This window comes from Magallana gigas, chromosome 10 (genome assembly GCF_963853765.1).
Source record: "Magallana gigas chromosome 10, xbMagGiga1.1, whole genome shotgun sequence".
NCBI classification, from domain to species: domain Eukaryota; kingdom Metazoa; phylum Mollusca; class Bivalvia; order Ostreida; family Ostreidae; genus Magallana; species Magallana gigas.
The window spans coordinates 19,497,509-19,518,585 of record NC_088862.1 but is presented as its reverse complement, the minus strand read 5'-3'; the positions used below and the strand labels follow the sequence as shown (position 1 = coordinate 19,518,585).

Sequence of the window (21,077 nt, the reverse complement as noted above, 5' to 3'; positions counted from 1 at the left end):
TTATATAAATGATTATTACAACCGAAGAGAAAAAGAGGACAGAAGGGTACCTATGTGCACTTGGATTATATTTGGATGCATTTGTCTAGATTCTAGGTCAGTATAACGATATAATGTTGGATCGGTTCTAAGGTGTATGCAAGTTAAAGGTACAGTAGAGTTGACTATATAGAACGGAGAGAAATCGATTCCTGCCAGGTATAAAACATACACCGCGCTCTCCACGTTATTAAATCGGGTGGCCTGGTATTTGTCGTGCCAACCAAGAGCGCAATAAATCTATTATATTACAAAAGGTCACTAAATGGAATGAAACGTTGATATTTCAGTGCGGAATCGCTTGGTTGTTTTAATTCTGTTAAACGTTTTACCATGAATGGTTCATTCACAAACAAGGGATATTCCCCAGAAGGTATGTATATATTCATACAATGTAATGTATTTTAAAAGACTTTATTTGGATAGTTATTCATTAAATTTATATCATTTTATATTATACATACAAGATTAATTCATAAAGCACTGTTAAGATAACAAATTTAATATAATCAACGATGAGGACCTTGAGGCAAAGTATGTCAATCGATCTTCTGGTAAAGCGAAGGGATTAAAAAAAAAGAATTGTCAAAATCACCGTATTTAAATAAATATATTAACTTTATTTTACAGATTGCAATGAAATTTTAAGTCTCGCCTTAGTGAACTATATCGTTGGTATTTTAGGCAGAGTAAATTAGTTTTTTGTAAAATATTTTTGTGGGTAGTGTCAACGAAAAATCAGGGAAATAAAATTTATTTTGGGACCTTTTTACACTTAAAATTTATTTTTTTTCATTTTGATCTAAATGAAAGTCTCTAAAATACCGAAATAATTATAGATTTAGTTATGTTATAATTGTAAGTGATTCAATAAACATTAGATATTTGTGTCGCTGATATAGTTTATACATATTTTCACACTGTCAACCCGGTAATAATGTTTCTAAGGTAAAAAATCACATTGTTATGGTTATTTTTTTATTGGCTGAAAAACTTTCAGACTCTCTTAATAATACGCTGTTTTACTCTAAAACTATGTCCACTTCTCAAGTTTCTTAGGTGACAGTTACACAACGACGTCAAAATGAAATATATGAGAAATGAATTAAGCTCATTTTGGTTTTGATCGAAGCATAAAAATGTCCTATAAACTCGCACTCAACATGAATGTGATAACTTTTTAGTCAGCCCACGGGCTGACTAATTAAGTTAGGATGAAACTGCAAATGCGCGTGCGTAAATTGGAATTCTGGGAAGGAATTAGACAGTACGTGTTTGAGAAATTCGAATAAGTTATGAAACTGAATAGTTTCTAAATCAAACTGCGCATCACCAGTCACGCTTTTGTAATGGAAGACATTCCACGGGTATCGTCTGCAGCCACGGTTTGGGGTCCGCATACGTTTATTTGGAGAGGATATAACAGTGGTTTTCGACGAGGGACCTATATTTCAGAGAGCAGTCTTTGCAAAGTTACAATTTAAAAATACAACATGCACAGTCGCTGTAGATTACTTTAAAAAGGATCATATACCGCTACACGCTTGTCTCCTCGCATTCAGTTATAAAATAAGTATGCAGACTAAATGTACACCCGCCCGTTTTGATTGTTCTGGAAACTAGTATATATAAATTATGTAATTCAACAGATAGTGTATTCACTTTTGATCTAAAAATCAAAATTCCGCTGGCTGACTTTCTTAGCTTTTTAAAAAGCTATCCTTGTTAAAGTAAAATGTTGTAATGCTAACCCCTGCTGTTCATACTGTTTTTAGTTATTCAACTTTAAAACCTTACATAAAAGTTAAGGTGTCAAGCAAACTCGACGGAATAATTGTGTTAAATCAAATAAATTAAAAGGGTGTATCTTCTGAAAGTCGATCAAATCGAAATTTTTATCAAAATATCGTTATTTAAGGAGATGATTTTTACTTAAAGCTTCGGAATTATTTTAAGTGGTATGAACCGGTTTTCATTTTTATCTATGTTTTACGTCACACTAGTGCTCTATTTTGTATTTGATCTTAATTTACAGGCACTGTCTGTTTTCCAATCCTTGAAATTTCGTTATACAGCTTTTTTGTATTAGTATCAAATGCTAAATCTAAGGAGGTCGATTTGGATTTGCATAAAAACTACAAAAGTAGTTTAACCATATGTAATATATAAAAAACACTAACTTTAGTATATTTGCGAAATTTCAAGAAAATATACCATCTGGTTCTTTTTCTCAAAATTTAGGTACATCTATTATAGGAATATATAAGAGATTAACTTTTCCGCACTTTGAAACAGAATAAAAAAATTAATTTTACAATTTAGGTTTTAATGGGGATTACCCCAAAATATTACCAAATTTTGCTGTATATTTGGAGTATAGCAAATGTAGATTGGTACAAGTTTTTTCTAACAAAAATAAAAAAAACATATGGTGATGGTAACATATTTCTGTGTGTCAAATATCTAGGGCGTATAGTTTTTACTTTTTTTATGTCATTTCTTGGAACGTATTCGTACAAAGCTTAATTTTATCATAACGTCATAAAAAGCACAATGGCAACGCTCAAATACCAAACGACGAAAAACAACAAAAAATCTTAAAAGGTATAAATACATTCTGTTTTACTAGATTGCTCAAAACAGTCGCGCAATGGAAACCAAAGTCGGTCAACTTAAAATGCAAACTGAAATCTAAATTTCGAAATCCCGGCATTATTATTTAACACATGTGCAGTATATTGTGAATACAAAATATAATGGATTTGTTATACCAACCAAAACATCCAACTTATATCAATTCCCTTTTGACATTGTTACAGTCATTACGACTGACGGAGGACCAAAAGATAATAAGATCCACCCAGAAGGTTTGATGTAGTTTTTCATTTATACAGTCATTTTCTTTTGTGCATTACTATTATTTTATCTATTCATTTCACCCTAATAGTTTAATTGTTTTGTTGTTTCTATCACAATAAAGTCCATCAGTTGGAGTTCTTTAGATTTTTTTAATAACAATGGGATTTCTTCGGTTGGTTGAGTATTAACCTTTAGATGCACCCATTCATTTAGTTTTCATTGATCACTCTAACCAACGCACGAAAACCTTTCTGTAGTTTTTAATACTTTCATATAGTCAGATAAAATGCACTGTTTTCTAATCAATGCAGCATTTTTTAATTTAATTTTTTGAAATAAGGTTAATCCATGGTTTTCTAGACGCTTTTGTAATTTGCTATAGTTGAATTCCTTGTCTAAGAAGATGGAAGTTATTATTAAATCAATTAAATATAGCGACGTGTGTTTATAAACATTATTATACTTTCATGTTAAATACTGAAATCTGATTGGTTTAGACGCAGTTGATAATCCGTTCTATTACCCTCTGCTTTATTAACGCACTTAGCAACGGGTAACACAACGAATTGTTACATGCTCGTAAATTATGCGCGTACGATTCGCCTTAGAATTCACGTCAGTTCTCTTTAAAAGCGATAAAAAAAACTCTCTGAAATTAAGACATTCAGTATAATAAAAAATAGTGCATGTTTGGGAGGATAACAGTTGAAATTGGCACCCCTCGAAAAACATTGTCAACCTCCGATTCGCGTCGGTTGACAATGGTTTCCTCGGGGCGTCAATTACTACTCTTCCCCTCCCAAACAGGCACTATTTATATAATACCTCACTTTGTGCGTTTTAAACCATCAGATCCAGAGCTCGGTCGCCAGAGACAGGAGAGTTCCACGGATCACTTGGACCCAGTGACATTGACCTGGAAAGATGTCAACGTTTATTCCATTCCAAAGAAAGGATGCTGTAACAGAGGAAACGCAGTGCCCTCTAAACACATTTTGAAAAATGGTAAAATCACTTCGAATTAAACAACAACGAAACTAAGGCTTCAGTGAACTGAAAAATATAACGAAGACATTAATCAACAACCTTAAGATATAAAATAAAAAAATGAAAATTATGATCTCTCTCTCTCTCTCTCTCTCTCTCTCTCTCTCTCTCTCTCTCTCTCTCTCTCATGTTTGTATTAAATTTCAGTGAGCGGAATGATCAAACCAGGCAAGCTCACAGCCTTCATGGGATCCAGGTAGGACTATTTTTTCAGCAAACGTCAGCGTGTATGCAAATATTTGATCAAAATTATTTTCCAGTCGAATCGTGTCAATCAATCTCTACTGATTTTATATAGCGGAGCAGGGAAATCAACACTGATGAATGTTCTAACGTTCAGGAATAGTGGGGATTTAAAATTAGATGGCGAGATCCGAGTAAACGGAGTCAAAGTGGATAAATCCAAGATATCCAACATATCAGCCTATGTCCAACAGGACGATTTGTTCGTGGGAACTATGACAGTCAGAGAGCAACTCACGTTTAGAGTACGCCCAAGTATCAATTTTAAAAAGTCATATGTTCATAGTTGTGTGATAAATCTTATTTTTGTTTTTGCCTCACTTAAGTTTTAATAATATTTTCCAAAAAGTAAAATATTGTTAGCGTTAGAAGGAAAGGGTAGGAAATTAGGCTTGTTTAAAGTAAACAAAGTACTGATCACGTCGTTATTAATTAAGAATATTCTATTGATAATTATTTAGGCATTGTTGCGAATGGACAAGAGCAAAAGCCGAGAGGAAAGGCTACAGAAAGTCGAAGAAATTATTCAAGAAGTATGCATTTTGTATCGTACCAGTATTGTTGAAATTGATATCATAATGATTGATACTTTCTACTGCCAATTAAAGCATACATGTTTTAGTACTATTTATATTACAAAAATACAATACTTAATTTGCTCATTTTGTGAAGCTGGGTCTCAAAAAATGTGCTGACACCATGATCGGAACGCCAGGCAAAACCAAAGGGATTTCTGGTGGAGAGATGAAGAGACTGTCATTTGCCTCTGAGGTAAAATGAACGTTGGTTTAGGTTATTTTAATCTTGAATTTTTGAACATTTATAGCCTCTTTACATATCCATTAATTTTTTTTTATATGATATTAATTTTGAATAATGAAAACACAGACAATTTAGAAAAGCCATTAAAATGTATAAATACATGTACATGTATGAACATGATGTAGCGTAACATATTTGAATTGTCTTATGATCATTGACATTCATTTGGACACTTGACTCTGGTATTGTCTGTGATCATTGACACCGAATACAAAGTAGCCTTGCTATTTATATAACTGCTTATTAAAATTGTAAATTGTAAAATAATGCTTAAATTTTTGAATTCCCTTTCGAGGCCCTTGGTTGGTAAATAAGATATCTTGTATCTTGTATGTTGACCAAATCTTTAGAAAGATGAGAAGTAACGTTAACGTAATTGAAAAATGTTGCGACAAATGATTTAGTTAAAATTATTAGAAAGATAAAAGTTTTGAGATATATATATATATATATATATATATATATATATATATATATATATATATATATATATATATATATATATATATATATATATATATATATCTCACCTCTACAACAATTTCGATTTTTTGTAAGGACTTTTGATGTAATGATGATGTTTTATTGGTATATATGTATTATGAATTTTACAACTTGTACAATACTTGGAACATAGTTAAGGTTTGCCAATTTTACACATCATTCTAATGATTTTATCAGCTTTTGACCAACCCACCGCTTATGTTTTGTGATGAGGCCACTTCCGGTTTGGATTCATTTATGGCTCACAACGTTATCCAGTCCTTAAAGTCACTGGTAAAGCAGGGGAGGACTATCCTCTGCACCATTCACCAACCGTCCTCTGACGTCTTTGAGTTGTTTGACGAGTATGTACAGACAAAGCGTTCTTATAATAGTTAACAGATATAATCGGCAATAATAGTTTGTTATTTGATTTCCTAGCATTTGTCACATCCTAAGTTAAAATTTTTTAAATCCCTATATAATATACAGTGTACATATTATTAATTTTTAAGTTACATATAAATTTTCTTTAAAAAATTAATTCACTATAGCATCAAGACATCGTTTTAAAAAGTTTAGGCTGGAAAATATTGATAAAATGTTGGAAGAAATAAAAATATGAAATAATAGTGGACAGTAAAGATCTTGGGATGACTGAACTTAAAGGGGCATGGTCAGGATGTTGGTCAATATTTTTTTTTTATTAGACAATGCTTTGGTAATATACTTCGAATAATCACCCGGAATTTGAGTGTCAGTCGTAGAGTTATAAGCAAGAAACAAAGCTTAAAATTCTTGTTACGTAAACAAGGCTCATACCATGTTTTTGCTTACATTGGTTCAATTTACCGTTAAAACTTCCTTTAAAGCCACCTTTTTATCAGTTTAATCGTTTTAAAAACAAATTAACAGCTCTTAGCGACTGTCAGATTCATTTTGGGTCTAAAACTGGAATTAACTGGAATTTTCTTTTTATCAAAATGTCACAGAAAAATGTGCACTCTTTACCTCACTTTAAACTCGACGACTGGCACTCAAGTTATGGTTGACTATTAGAAATGTCTTACTTCGTGATCATGTCTCTTTAATGATGTATTTGTGTTTAAACGTACTTACTTAGCATATTGTAATGGTGAAATACTCGGAATATTGTATTCATGAACCTATAAATCTTTGGTGTTTTACAATAAGGCTACACAGAATAATCAAAGTACTGAAGTACTGAAAGCCGGGCTCTTTTGGTGTGTCTTTATGCATATTGAGTAGAAAAGACTGAAAATCTCTCTCTCTCTCTCTCATCTGTAATTGTGATTTTTACGATAATACCTTACATTGTAGAGTATTCCTGCTGGCAGAAGGACGAGTGGCATTCTCAGGATCAGTAAATGACGCTATGAATTTCTTCAAAAGGTCTGCTATATAATCGTTTATTGTGAATTTCTTTTACATAAATGGTGTTAAACAATGCATTGTAGGTCACACAATTGTTATAACTTTTTGAAAAAGACAAATATGTGATTTTCGTAATATCAAGATTTAGCTTTTTTTGTTTATAGTGGAAACTACAATTTAATCAGCAGTCCTATATCTCTTTACGAAGCAACCAGCAATTTTTAACAATTAGCAGATATGTAATATGATGAAATATGAAAATCCCCAGTGTTACATTTAATAATATTCATCAATTTAGATACCATTTAAATTTAAAAAAAAGTATTTTCCATGTTGTTGATTTTTAATAATATTTGAATTGAATTACAGTATATATTTTTTTGCGAATTTGAGCTAAAAACTCAAGTGAACCTTCTGATCACTTTTTGTCCGTCAGTTCATATGTTTGTCTCTAAACTTTTCACATTTTTGACTTCTTCTCCAGAACTACTAGGCAAATTTCAACCAACGTAACCCAAAATATTATTCATTGGGTAAACGGAATTCAGGTTTGTTAAATGAAGGGCATCGCTCTTTTAAGAATTACTGAAAATTTGCTGATATTTTTCAAAAAAATTTCCTCAAAACGATTAAGCCAAAAAAATTGAAACTAGTGTGGATACATTTTCAGTTAGTGTATCTTCATTTTTTTTTCAAACTTATGTTTATTCAATCATGACACCCGATGTAAGGATGGAAACAAATATCTTTTGAAATGTTCGTATCAAAAATCATTTCACTAGAAATGCTGCAACTTGTGTGGAAGCATCCTCAGGAAGTGTAGATTCAAGTTTTTATAAATCACGATTTCTGAGGTAGGATGGAACCACAATGGGATGTTGAAGATTTAACATAGGCCTAAACAAAGAAAACAATCTTTTAAAATTTTCTTTTTCCATTTGGATGTAAATAAATATATTTTTTTAAATTCTTGAAACATCATTCGGCCAGATAAGATGATACTCGTATGGAAGCATCCTCGTGAACTAAAGAAAGCTGTCATGGTTCCCGGGGGTATAGTGGGCCACAATGGATGTTGTTGAATTTTTACACAAGAATAAATAGAGAAAAATCTTATAAAATCTTCTAAAAATTCAAAATGCTGAATGTTGTGCAAATCATTCTCATTAAGTGTATATCCAGGCTTCTTGAATTTAAGCATAAATTCGGGGAAAGAGGGTTAATTTTGTGACACAATGCGGGGGGGGGGGGGGGGAGGGGGGCTACTCCACGTTGTACAAATGGTTTCTCTGCAAGAAAAAAAATCTTTTCATTTAAGGGTCATTATAAACTTTGTTGGACTTTTATTCTCATGAAAATCCAACTCTTGCATGAATTTATTCTGTTTTGCGAACATTTTGAGTTCATCAGCAAAATGTGCATTTCACATATAGTATTTTAATTTTATATAGCATATTTAAACAATAAAATGCTTTCTTTGGTGATTCATTCGGGATATGAAGGTAGTGACATTGCAGAAAAAATACATAACCCGCGTTAGCGGGTTATGTAAATTTTTTCTGCAATGATCACTACCTTCATAACCCGATTGAATCATCAAAGAAAGTATTTTATTGTTTATATTAACATCTTTCTTTAAGCTAATTGATAAATTGATTAAGAAAAATAAGTAAAATTCACTTAATTACTGTTAATGTACGTAAGTTAGCTAAAAGAAACAGCCAAATCGTCTCCTGTGAGACTTTGAGTCTGACATCGTCTTGATTATTTCGTGCAGTTCGGGATTTTTCCTAGGTCGCTATAGGTTTGGACCAATTGATAAACAGGGCGTGTCGATATCTGTCCTGTCATTTTCTTGTCAGTTTCAGCTGCTGTAGATTTCGACCAATCGATAAATGGGGCGTGTAGATTTCAGTCTGGCTGTTTCTATAGAGCTATGAATTAACTATAAGTTTCCGTAAGAAATAGAGGGAATCATACTTGGTAGATGTAAATATATTGCTATAACCATTATATATAAATATGTTAAGCATTCAAAATAATGAAACAGTGGCTAAGCATATCTTTTTTTTCAAATTGACAGCAATGGTCATACTTGTCCGATCAACTACAACCCAGCAGATCATTTTGTCATCACCCTAGCCATTGAACCTGGTCGGGAGGAACAATGCAGAGAAAAAGTCAATGTAAATATATCCTTTAAGATATGAACAATCTCGTTTGATATATACATCGTTTTTTTCTCATACAATCATGTCCCAAATTCAATTCAGTATAAACGCTGCTTGGTCCGATTTTTTGGCCATTTGAAATTTCAAATTTTACAATATTTGACCAAAAAATATGTTTAAAAAATGTCCGGAAAGGTAAACATTATAAAAGGCCCAGCGAGATTCGAAGTCTTGACTTACAGACGTTAACGCCTTAACCAATTTGTGCTACACTGTTATCATTTCAATAGGAAGTACGTCACAAGATGGAGGTTCCCATACTACCTTAAGGAAAGGAAACCATTTGGTTTCGATTGATTTGGTTTATTTAACCCGCATTATATACATCGACTGCTAAAAAAAAATCTGAAAGATTTGTGAAAAAATGTACAAAATTTTTTTCTTGATTTGTCAAAATATTTTTGAAATATTAATAGCGAATGTCAAAATTGTAATATTAGCATATTACACACATCGACGTCGTGGGTGAGTCTTAATTATGGGCGAAAAAGCGATAGCCTTTTATATAGCCTATTTATATATTTTGTAAACAAACTTTGTCTGTTATTTTCTAGTTGAAATATGACTTAAATGAGAGCGAAAAATCCCTTTGATGCCTTTTATAATATTCATACTAAACAAATCTTACATAAAATTTAATATAAACCCCAGCCAAGCAGCTTCAAAGTTAACAAAAATACAACATCTTCATTCCAGTGAACTAGTGAATCTAATAAAATAATTAAATATCCGTAAATTATTGTATGTCATACATATGTCTCTATGTATCTTGTAGAAAATCTGCGACAACTTTGAAGCTTCGTCAGCATATAAAGAAATAAAATCGAAGACAGACGAGCTGGCAAATCATCCGGAGGAACATTTAAAACAGGTATCTCTCTCTCTCTCTCTCTCTCTCTCTCTCTCTCTCTCTCTCTCTCTCTCTCTCTCTCTCTCATATGTTATTAATATTGTAGTGAAACGGTAACGTAAACTTACTCAGATACAGAAATCTTATCGTTGTAGATGATGGAAACCTTGACGGATAGCTCAAGGTATGTATGGGTATTTTGTTCCGTTTACTCTTTTTCAGAAGGATCTGAATTTGATTAAATACGTTATAACATGAGCTTTATGATAACCTTAATCTTGCTTATTATATACAGGTACGAAGCTTCAATATTTCAACAAGTAAAGTCTGTATTTTGGAGGAGTTGGGTGACTAATATACGAGATCCTATGGTGGTTCGAATCAAGTTTGCCCAAACTATAGTAAGGCCAAAAAAAAATAATGATTTGTTTCTCAGGCACCGCCGCATCAGTAAAATCATCGCCGCATCAAACTTTTTTATCGTTATTTTTCCGGATTTTTTATATCTTATCATTTTCTGTTTTCTCTATTATGGAATCTATGTAAACAAACGCACAGAACAAATGCTTGTCTCTGTCAGTGAAAAACGTTATTTTATCTGAAACATCTACCCAGTGACCAACCTAGGGGGCTACCTGGGCTAAATACAACTTTATGTAAATATAATTACTCGCTTTGTGGTCGGTAACTTCGCCAGAATTTCCTCAGAAAGAGAGGTTGAAGTTGCCCTGTATTCTGAGTTCACGATCGTGAAAGTTAACTTCAAATGCAATAAAATGATAATCATCTAATTCAAAAGACATTTTCATAGCCTAAGTTAACCCCTGTTGTGATTAATAACTAGCGACTGTCTTATCTTCAGAGGTTATAAATACGGTTGATGCAACCACATACTGTGCACTGAAAATTACAACCGATGTTTATAACTTTAGGTGCTGATATTACAATCAGTTGGTAACTTGTAATTAATTAATAACTATGCAAAGTTAGTGCTAAAATAATCATGAAACCGTTTGTCTACAGTTATCTTTAACTAAAAAATTCTGTACAACCAACTATATGACGGTTGTAATTGGGTTAAAGGGTTGGACTAATACCTCCAAAATACACCTTAACACATAGACTGATTTTATTTGTCATTTAGCCAACACAATTACGAAATATTTCAGCTACAAAATGTATGAATACACATAATAAATTAAATTAAAAAAATTGGATAAGATTTTAAATTTTTTTAGGAGTTGTTTTATTTTTAATTGACTTGCTTCTAATCAAATTCAAATAAAGGTTGAATCTGTGTATAAATGTATTATCATTAGCATTATGCCATTGTCAAAGAATGGAAATCTACCTGATTTCTCAAATTTCTCCCTATTTTTCTGTGAGGCAGAACTTCAGAAGTGAAGTCTCCCTAAACTAAGTTTGCTCTGGGTTGGTCCCTGTTAACACAACCACTGAAATTTCTTTGTTATCTTTAGAAATTGAAGCCTCTGTGATATTGCATAGAAACAGGATTAAAGGACACATGTATTGTTTGAAAATTTTATGATGACTTATTTACTTTTCCTTGATTTCTGTCCTCAAGGCACTGAAGATTGATAAGAAAACACCCCCAAATGAATGCTTTATTTAATAAATTTTTATGGCAAATTCAACTAGTAAAATGCCATAAGAAGTCCCCTATTTCAGTTTAGACTTCTGTTATTACTGTGGAGGGGAAAGATGGGCCACAAAATGAAGCAGGTGCATAAACCATTTGTCTTGTTTCTTCATACGTAAAAACTCAACCTTATAAAAGGAAACAGAACAGTTTAAACTAAAAAGAACAAATTAAAACAAATGTTTAAACTTTGCAATATATGAGCTTGATGAATATCTGTTAATGAGTACACAAATAAATCATATAATATGGGTTACTGTCATTGTAAATTTTGTCTTTAAAAAAAAAAAAAAAAAAAAAAAAAAAAAAAAAACCTGCCTGCCTCATCAAAATTTCAAAATTTTGGCCCGAGAAACTAATGATTAATTTTTTTTGGCCTAAGTGTAAAAACAGTTGTTTTCTTTCTCTTCCAGAAACATGTGATTTGACTTTCAATCACTAAATACTTAAAAAATTAAGGTGGCTCACTACACCTTGAAATATTTTCTCAAATCAGCAGAAAATTACTTGATTATGATAAATATCATAATGGATAAGAAGATATTAAAGTCAAATAGGCAAAAAAATGTGCAATTTTGGATGAAAAATTACATTTTTTGAAAATTTAATTCAGTAAACATGAGCAAAAGCTCCAGGAGGATTCGAATTCATGATCTGCGGTTCAGCAGCCCAGTACTATAAGTTTAGAAATCTTCGATTTTAAACTTTTAATGTAACACTTTAACCACTGAGCTACGACGCTATTCAACCCAATCGAACGATATAAACAGTTAAAAAAACATTTAAATCGCCATCTTGTGACGTAGTGTCTTAAAAAGTACAAGTCTAGGTGTAATGAGGTACCTTAAGCAAACCCCAAAAATATCGGTTTTCTATCATGAATAAATCATAAAATATTTATTTTTTTTATATCCTGTTTTTAATACAAAACCAATCAAATACTTTCACATTCATGAAAAGATAATCAAATTATGTCTATGTCAGTAAACAAAAATTACATCTATTAATCAATTTTCTTGTATATAAGAAGCGATTTCTTGCTTGATATCATGTGTAGAACTCAGAAATGGACATAAAAAATATTTTAAAGAATAATTTATCAACAGTATCAACGACGTTAAATCCAAAATATGAGAAACATACGTGGTACTAGATACCTGACTCAAATATTATTTCTTAGTCTTGATATTCATTAAAAACTATTTTACATAATAACCTACATGTAATAATTGCATCATGTTTATATTGTTTCAGTTTTTTGCCTTGGTTCTTGGGTTGGTCTATCTCAAAACAAGTGATAGCTATGACCAACAGGACATCATGAACATCAATGGAGTCATATTTATAATCATCACCAACCTCAGCTTCACCCATGTTTTTGGCGTCCTCAATGTAAGAAACAATATGATAAGGAAACAAACGATTCACCCGATTGGAAATTAATTCGAATGACTTGACTTGATTATTACACAGTACATATATATTTCGTCGTTATCTAACGTAACTGGCACCGTTAAACTTGTTCATACAAATCAATTTAATTATTTGTTTTACAACTATAAAATTCAAGTTTAAAATAAAATATTTTATGTGTGTATTTCGAATCCCGTATATTGATCATCATATTAATTATATCATTGTAGGTGTTCCCACTAGAAGTTCCGGTATTCATGCGGGAGTACGGGACGGGGTTATACAATGTCGCGGTGTACTACTTAAGCAAGACTCTCGTTGAGGTAAGATAACCTACCGCTGTCAATCCGTAAATCACTGTTTATCTACAGACGTACGAAAGCGTATGATTGTTATAACCAGACGGGTTTTTGTCTTCCATATATTCCCTGATATTCTTGGAAGGATGCCAAAATTCTTGATATTTACTTCAAGGGATTATATGCACTACTCCTTCTCAATCGAACACAATAATTGACGTTTGCCGGTCGTTATTATGTGTAAAGGGGCATGGCCACGATTTTAATAATTTTCTATGGTAATTTTGATAGATAACCACAATTTGAATGTCGGCGGTCGAGTTTTAAGTGGGACACAGTGCCTACGTTTCGGTTTGTAAACATGGCTCGTGTCGTGCTTTTTAAAATTATTTTTGTGTGTGCAAAACTGAATTAAAATTAGATCATTTTCTTTTTGCAAGTTTTAACAGACATGATAAACCACTTTTGGGGAGTTGATTTTAATCAACTCTCCTATGCCACTTTTTGGGAGTTGATTTTAATCAACTCTCCTATGCAGTTACTCTGGCAAACCGAAAGTGAAACAGTGTTTGGACCTAAGCACAAATCATCACCGCTGACAAGACTTAGTTCTTAAAAAAAATAGAAAATTTCGATGTAATGTATGCTCAAGCATTGTTTTTCAAGGAAACTTATCTTCAAACACTTTTAAAATAGTCAGATTTTATATAATACGAACAGTTTAGATATTTTTGTAGTCTCATGTGTTCGTACGCCAGAGTTTAATAAAGCCTCGTTCAACCAGACGCTCGGCTGTCTCCGTAAATTTTCTACAAGCAGAGAGGCTCTCTTGCTTGTCGGAGATGAACGGAGACAGCCGAGCGTGTGGTTGAACGAGACTAGAGTTCTAAAAATTCATGTAATAAAAAAAAGCGTAATTCAAATACAGACTGGAAATTAATTGCCATGCAAGATAAGTTAATTTTAAAATAAATGATAATCGATAAAAACAACTCCCGTCAGTACTTCAGTACTTTGATTATTGTTTGTCACACCTTATTTTGCTTAAAATGTTATATTTTTTTATCAAGCAACTTAAATGTATACAAAAATATGCTGTTACCATGTATTATACATTATTATGTACAGGATGTGTAATTTAATTGAGTCTTTACAAAATGCATTTAATTTATGGTTGACCATTACAAATTAGCTCATTTAAGTATTATAACCATTACAAAATGTAAAATACACCGTGAAAAATTTGTGACTTTATTCTTTGAAACGGTATTCCTTTTTCAGATTCCATTTCTAATCATCATTCCAATCATATTCATGTCCATATTATACTGGATGAGTGGTAAGTTTTTTGAATTTTTTGTGAGCTTTCATTTAATTCAAATTATTTCCCTGTCAGTCAACATGCAAAGAAAGCAGTATTTTACTGCACCGTGATTAATAATTTGTTTTTCTTTAAGGATTAATCCGCGATGCAGATGCATTCCTCGTAGCCACGGGCATTTCCATACTGGTATCGAATGCTGCAGCTTCGTTTGGTATATTGAATTTATTGCAACGTTCTTCCAACATTGTTAAACTAACAGTGTACAGAAATTACTTCTGAAATAAATTGCATGCGCGGATCTAGAGGGGGGGTCGGGGGGGTCCCGACCCCCCCTGGAAAATGAAAATTTATTAAATTTACATAGTAAAATTATCGCGAAAATATGCCTCGGACCCCCCCCCCCCCCCTCCCCCTGGCAAACACAATTATCCTTCGGACCCCCCCTGGAAAAATTTTCTGGATCCGCGCATGAATTGGATTTGTGAGATTAAAAACAATACAGATTTTATGGTGTGTACGTAAAGTTAAAGATATGTTTGTATGAAATAGTAAGAGGTCATTTAACAGGTCGAGACCACTATATTTTGTGACGTCGGCATAAATTTGCATGCTAAATTAGCCATCTGTTTACTTTTATCGACAAACCAATCAGGTGAATGAGTTGCAAGGTATTGTGGGCTACTACAAGTTTCAGTGTATACAAAGCGTATTGAAAATATTTACCATTTTGAATTGTCCTTTGGAAACTCATTTTGAATGATTTTTCAGAATTTATGAAATTGATATGGACAATTATGCCTGAACTTCAATTTCTATGCTCACATTTAAAAAATATTGCATATAAGGACTTATATCAACTTATTTAAATACCCCATTGTCAATGTTCAAGGGAGAGGTATGTCCTATAGAATTAGAAGCAGCGAGTACCGTTTTTTCACGTGATATCCAATATTTAAGACAACAATATTAGAATCCGCGTTGATATTTTCTTCAGGGACATTCATCAGAATGCTTAACGGACAAAACACTATCTATGCTGCACAGCTTGTGCTTCTGCGTTTGTATATTTGTGCATTTCTACTACCGTGGCTATTCACGTATGTTAAAAACGTACAGTTACCTGTTTTTATTTCTAGTGCACAATGATAATGTCACCAATACACAACTGTGCAGTTTTTTCTTATCAAAACCTGTTTGTACATGTATGCGTATGTTTGTCAGTCGTTTGATACTGATCATTTTTGAAGCAACAATTGATCAACTAAAACAACAGTATTTTTCAATGTGAGCATGGAACAAAGTTAACGGTACGTAATCTCACCTTTTTTACCTTCTAAAGTAAAAATCAAGATGAACAAACATTCCGGCAAGCAATTAAATATTGTGAATAGAACAGACAAAGACCACGTGCGTCTGTTGAATCGTAAACACGTTGTAGACCGTCATGCATTGCAACTCATTCAGTGGATTGGAGAATCTGTTTGACGAAAATACTGTCACGTGTTAAATAATGCTATCCATATAAGGTAGTGTACCCGACCTGTTTAAATGATACTCCTTTTAGAAAAAATTATTGAAATTTATTTTTTGTTCAGAGTTCTTGCATTAAGAAAAATGTATTAACTTCTATGTTTAACATGCGCTTATGAACATTAAGGTTACGTGATTTCTACTGCCGTCCCCTCCACTACTGCCGGTTTGGCGATTGCTCCAGCACTGATGATTCCATTCCTTTTGTTTGGAGGATTTTTTCTCAATAGTGGGTAGGTATTGCAAGTTAATGAAGTACATATCTTTGATCGAATTTTATGTTTATTTATTGTTTAGGTTTGTGATATCTTAGATCCTGTTACAAATCTTTGAGTTCATTGTCGTATGTTAAGGAAAAAGAAATTAACATACCTAAATTATAAAAAGTTTGAAAATATGATTAGTAAATTTTTTTAACATAGTCTCCTTTTCATTATATATCCTAATTAGACGGCTTAAATGTGTTTTTCTGATTAAAATAAGCCACTCTGTATTTGTTGGCATACGTTTATCTCTAGAAGCACTAAGCCAATATCACTCATAGATGGCACAATGCCTCTTTGAGGGATCATTTGAATGTTTGTCCAAAGGTTAGGAAGGTAGATCCTTTTATGAGTGATAAAACTTCTTTTACTGAAATAACGGCAGGGTGTAAAATTTAAGAAGAAGGGCCATGAAATAAAAACTCTTAATTAGAAGTGTTTAAACACGATTTCAAAACACTGCTTTTATGCTTGCATTTTCATATCAAACTATCTAAAATTATGATATATTTTTTTGAAGACATCGTTTTTTAAATGGAAGTAAATTTTAACCACAATTGAATTGATAACATTTCTCAAAATCGCGAAGGCAATACTTGTGAAGTGATCGTGATTTTATGTGTAATAATGAGCGTCAATTTTGATTTACGCATATAATATGGCTAATCAGCTTATTGAATTAATGTTGTACATAATTCATATAGTGTTTGATAGGCTCGTCTGAATCAAATTTCATTTCATAAATTAACAATCTTAAATGCGTTTTGATGAAACGTCAATAACATATTGTATTTCCGAAGTCTTTACAACCCTTTTCCACATTGTTATTATGATAGATCTACTCCTGACTACCTGGTATGGCTGAAATACATATCCTGGTTTTTCTATGGCAACGAGATATTAGTGGTCAACCAGTGGGAAGACGTTACTCAGATAAGTAGGTGTGATTCATCCGGTTAATCGATGTATTGACTTTTACATACACATAAACAATTAGGAAAACCATTGAGGGAATTTTACTGTAAATGAAAAAAAAACCATTTCAATTTTTAGATAGATTTATTGCAAAAAGATAATTCATATCCTTCAATATCAAATATGCCTTAAAATGTTCTATGGTTAGACCAGGATCATTTGCCTATTTTATCGATCTAAAATCATTGACAAGCCACTGATGACATTGTTTTACTAGAGATGGGATGCTACAATTAAAGTCAATGGACCGTAAAAGTGTTATTTCTGACTGTTGAATTTAAAGAGAGATATATGCTCTTAATTCTTTCATAAGATTTTTTGGTATTTTTGAGAGGAAATGAGTGATTGGTTTTTGGGGTTTTTTTGCTGAACAAGAGTAAATATTTTTTTTCATGATTAATTTTTAATTAAAAACAAAATAAAATAAAATGTCTTGTTCAAAGTTTTATGGATATTTTATTAAATATTATTATTATACAATCTTTACAGTTAATTTTAAGCACAAAAGTGTCTTACTAAACACCTCAACATAAGTTTTCATTCTCTGAAAAAAACACCAAAAAATTGTACAAATTATGAAAAACTTATTTCTTTTTTAACAACGAAATCGTTTTACTGAGATAATACTTTCACGATCCATAAAATAACATTTTGGTGTAGAATCCCACCTTAATCGGTATCAATATGCTTATTTTGTTGTTCATCCATAGGCTGCACAACAAGTTCATCATGCATTTCCAATGGTGCATTAGTAATCTCCTCATTGAACTTTGACAAGGTATGTGTATATCATAATTTTCGTTTAATAAAAGTTTTGAATAAACTATTAGATACAGTGTTGTTTTAGGGAAAAAATCAGGACATACAAAATATGTCAGATGATAAGGAAACAGTATATATACATGTATTTGACTAACTCTCCTTTTTCACATACAGGATAACTTCTACTTAGACATTGGACTGCTCTTTGCTCTGATTGCAGCATTCCGGATCATTGCCTTTCTCATCCTCCTCTTCCGAGCAAAACGGTCGCATTGATAACGCGAATTAACATTGTGTGCTATAAAAGACTTGAAATGTTTACTTTTGTTTTCATTGAATTGTTGATGTCTTATGGTTTTCACTTTCATATCCCAAATCGGAATAGTATTTTGTAAATTTAATAGTCTAATCTGTGTAATTTTTTCTTAATTATGTGTTATTTTTTCTTATCTTTGTTTTTTTTAATATTCAATGTTCTGTATTCGAAGATGGAATGCATTTAACGAGGGGACCAATATTTCTTCGAATTCTTTCAACTTTAATTTTTTGCTTGTCACGTTCTCACTGGAATTAACTTTTTCAACATTATAGATCTGCCTTTTTATTGAGTCTTAGAACAAATCGCATGTTGAATGAATACCATTAGTTTAGAATGACGGAAAAGATATATCACTTATTGAGCTTCAGTATTGATGATAACTTTCTTACAGTTGTAAAATATGCTTATCTGATCTTAATATTGGTTTTTATTTGAGAGCATAAGCTTTAGACAAATAGTCTGGGCAATTACATGTATTGTTTAAAAGAAGCAACTGTAAGCTTCTATAGAAACATTAACATGGAATGTAACATAGTTTATTGAAACTATGGCATACTAAGTCTGAATCAAAATAGTTAAATCCCTTTTGAGTTGAAATTTTACTTAAACTGGATCACTCGCAAGGGATAAGAAATTGATTTTGTGTTGTTGTTGTTGTTGTTGTGGTTGTTATTCTCGCAATTTTACCTCAATAAAAGTATACAAAGTAAAATATATAACCTGCTATTATAAGACACGAGACATGCACTTTGTTGTTTTCATATTGATGACATATATTGTGTAACCAATATTCCGTTTTTCCGTTTACATGTACATACATGTACAACCTTTCGATTTATACTGCTTCAAACTTCTACTTAATAGAAATGTACAAAATGTGACTTGCTGATCCGTCTATATTATTCAGAATTTTACTATTATCCACTCCTTGTTGGCCCATCACCAATCTCTGAGAAAAATGACTAGTCAGAACCTGTAAAATAGTGGGTTTTTCTGAGATTTCGACCCTTTCATATTTCGCCCATTCTTTTTATAATTTGCAGTATTTTACACCTCCCCCAGCTGATTCTTACAAAGAGTTGACTATCCGTATCATGTGCATGTTGCATCTTTACCTTAGGGGCTTGTGTAGAAAAAAAATCATTAAAAAAGTGGGTACCTTGAAGGAAAAAATAACAAGGGAGGACGCCATATTGGATACCGCCTCGCTTCATCAGCTAATTTTTAATTTAAAATGTTTAACTACAAACTTGCGCCAATTTGAATTCCCTAAACATCCGAAATCGATTACTACTTGGCTTTTCCAATAACCATTCGCGAAACAATACGTGCCGTACTTTCGCTTTTTGCAGAAGCCAATGAGTTGTCGATTTTTTTAAATGTTTAAGCGAGATATCAACAAGTTTGTTTATGTTGTAAAAAAGAACTGAATCGGAGTTGACACCTCAAACTTACCACCTACCCATACACCTACTTTTCGTGTTATTTTACCTCCCGTCTGTTACTTGCAATATCACTGTGTAAAGTCTACCAAACAGTCATAGCCGCATGTTTCGCATTTTAATTCTGAATCTCAAGTACTTAACAATAAGGTCCTACACATTGCATACAATTTCAACACGAGACATCACACTAACTAATAGTGATCTCTAAAAATCATTAAATTTTCATGATATTTAGCAACATTCATAAGCCTTCAAGTACAGTTGTTCTCAATTTTAAAGATAAAAGGTCCGAAACTGTCCCTTGATATCATAAATGAATCAGTAGTAATATTATCCTTTACAATGAGTGGCTTTTTATTCTTTTTAAATTTATTTTTCAATTTTTCCTTCACCAACTGGTAAGCTACACAAACTTAATAGCATCAGTGAAAATTGTGATTGGTAGTGCAACGATCTAGGATAAAATTACATAATTACTCAGTATGCTTACTTGTGCCTGTGTACGAATACTAGTAAGTCGTTTGCAAAAGGAATTTTATACAAACATCTGGGCTAACAGAATTTTTGAAATACGAATGTTGCTGTCATGTTTTCTTAAATTCACAAGAAAATAATTTTTTTGATAGTTACATTTACCTGTAAAAGTAAATTGTTACACTCAATGCAAACTATAAAATGGTATGAACAGTGAAGGAATTTTAGATTTATATAAAATAATATTATGGTATAGGTACTTGCTTTGTTTTGTATTTTATATAATAAATCTTTTTAAAAAAATGTAAGAGATTGATGTTTTTATACTAGACAAACCTATCGAAACGGAAAGATGTTTAAATGAATTATAATATGATCTGTTATATTGCAATAAGTTAAGCAGACTCTCTGTAGGCTGCAAAAATTAAAAGTTTTAGCTCACCTGGGATGAAAGCTCCGGTGAGCTTTTGTGATCACTTTCTGTCCGGCGTCCTTCCGCGTCCATCTGTTTGTCCGTCTGAGTACATCCGTCTCGTGTGCACTACGTTTGTAGTTGTACTTGATACTCTCTGTATAATGATTTTAAGAACGTTGGTATCAAGCATCAACCTCTTGTTGTCTCATTATATTTGTCAGTAAAAATA

The 21,077-nt window shown here is 32.1% G+C and overlaps 1 protein-coding gene across 2 annotated transcripts; it reads left to right on the top strand.

The window, feature by feature from the left end:
- The first annotated feature begins 234 nt into the window (after positions 1-234).
- On the top strand, positions 235-20,350 carry LOC105333607 (protein white). Of its 2 annotated transcripts, XM_066073699.1 has the most exons (21): positions 236-412; positions 2,859-2,906; positions 3,751-3,903; positions 4,093-4,141; positions 4,244-4,433; positions 4,650-4,721; positions 4,861-4,959; positions 5,692-5,858; positions 6,835-6,906; positions 8,972-9,074; positions 9,895-9,990; positions 10,125-10,153; positions 10,265-10,370; positions 12,884-13,021; positions 13,273-13,365; positions 14,623-14,680; positions 14,799-14,876; positions 16,323-16,428; positions 17,295-17,395; positions 18,144-18,211; positions 18,370-20,350. In XM_066073699.1, the coding sequence occupies exons 1-21, from the start codon at positions 373-375 to the stop codon at positions 18,469-18,471; spliced, it is 1,968 nt and encodes a 655-aa protein (XP_065929771.1). In that variant the 5' UTR covers positions 236-372; the 3' UTR covers positions 18,472-20,350. The 2 variants fall into 2 exon arrangements, with proteins under 2 accessions (XP_065929772.1, XP_065929771.1); XM_066073700.1 differs by lacking the exon at positions 2,859-2,906 and having other exon boundaries at positions 235-412.
- The last annotated feature ends 727 nt before the right edge of the window (positions 20,351-21,077 follow it).

Bases quoted from the DNA above. Each gene is read 5' to 3' on its own strand.
- LOC105333607 (XM_066073699.1), top strand. From the start codon at position 373: ATGAATGGTTCATTCACAAACAAGGGATATTCCCCAGAAG. The intron at 4,434-4,649 runs GTACGCCCAAGT...ATAATTATTTAG, and splicing joins GAGAGCAACTCACGTTTAGA to GCATTGTTGCGAATGGACAA. The intron at 4,960-5,691 runs GTAAAATGAACG...TGATTTTATCAG, and splicing joins GACTGTCATTTGCCTCTGAG to CTTTTGACCAACCCACCGCT.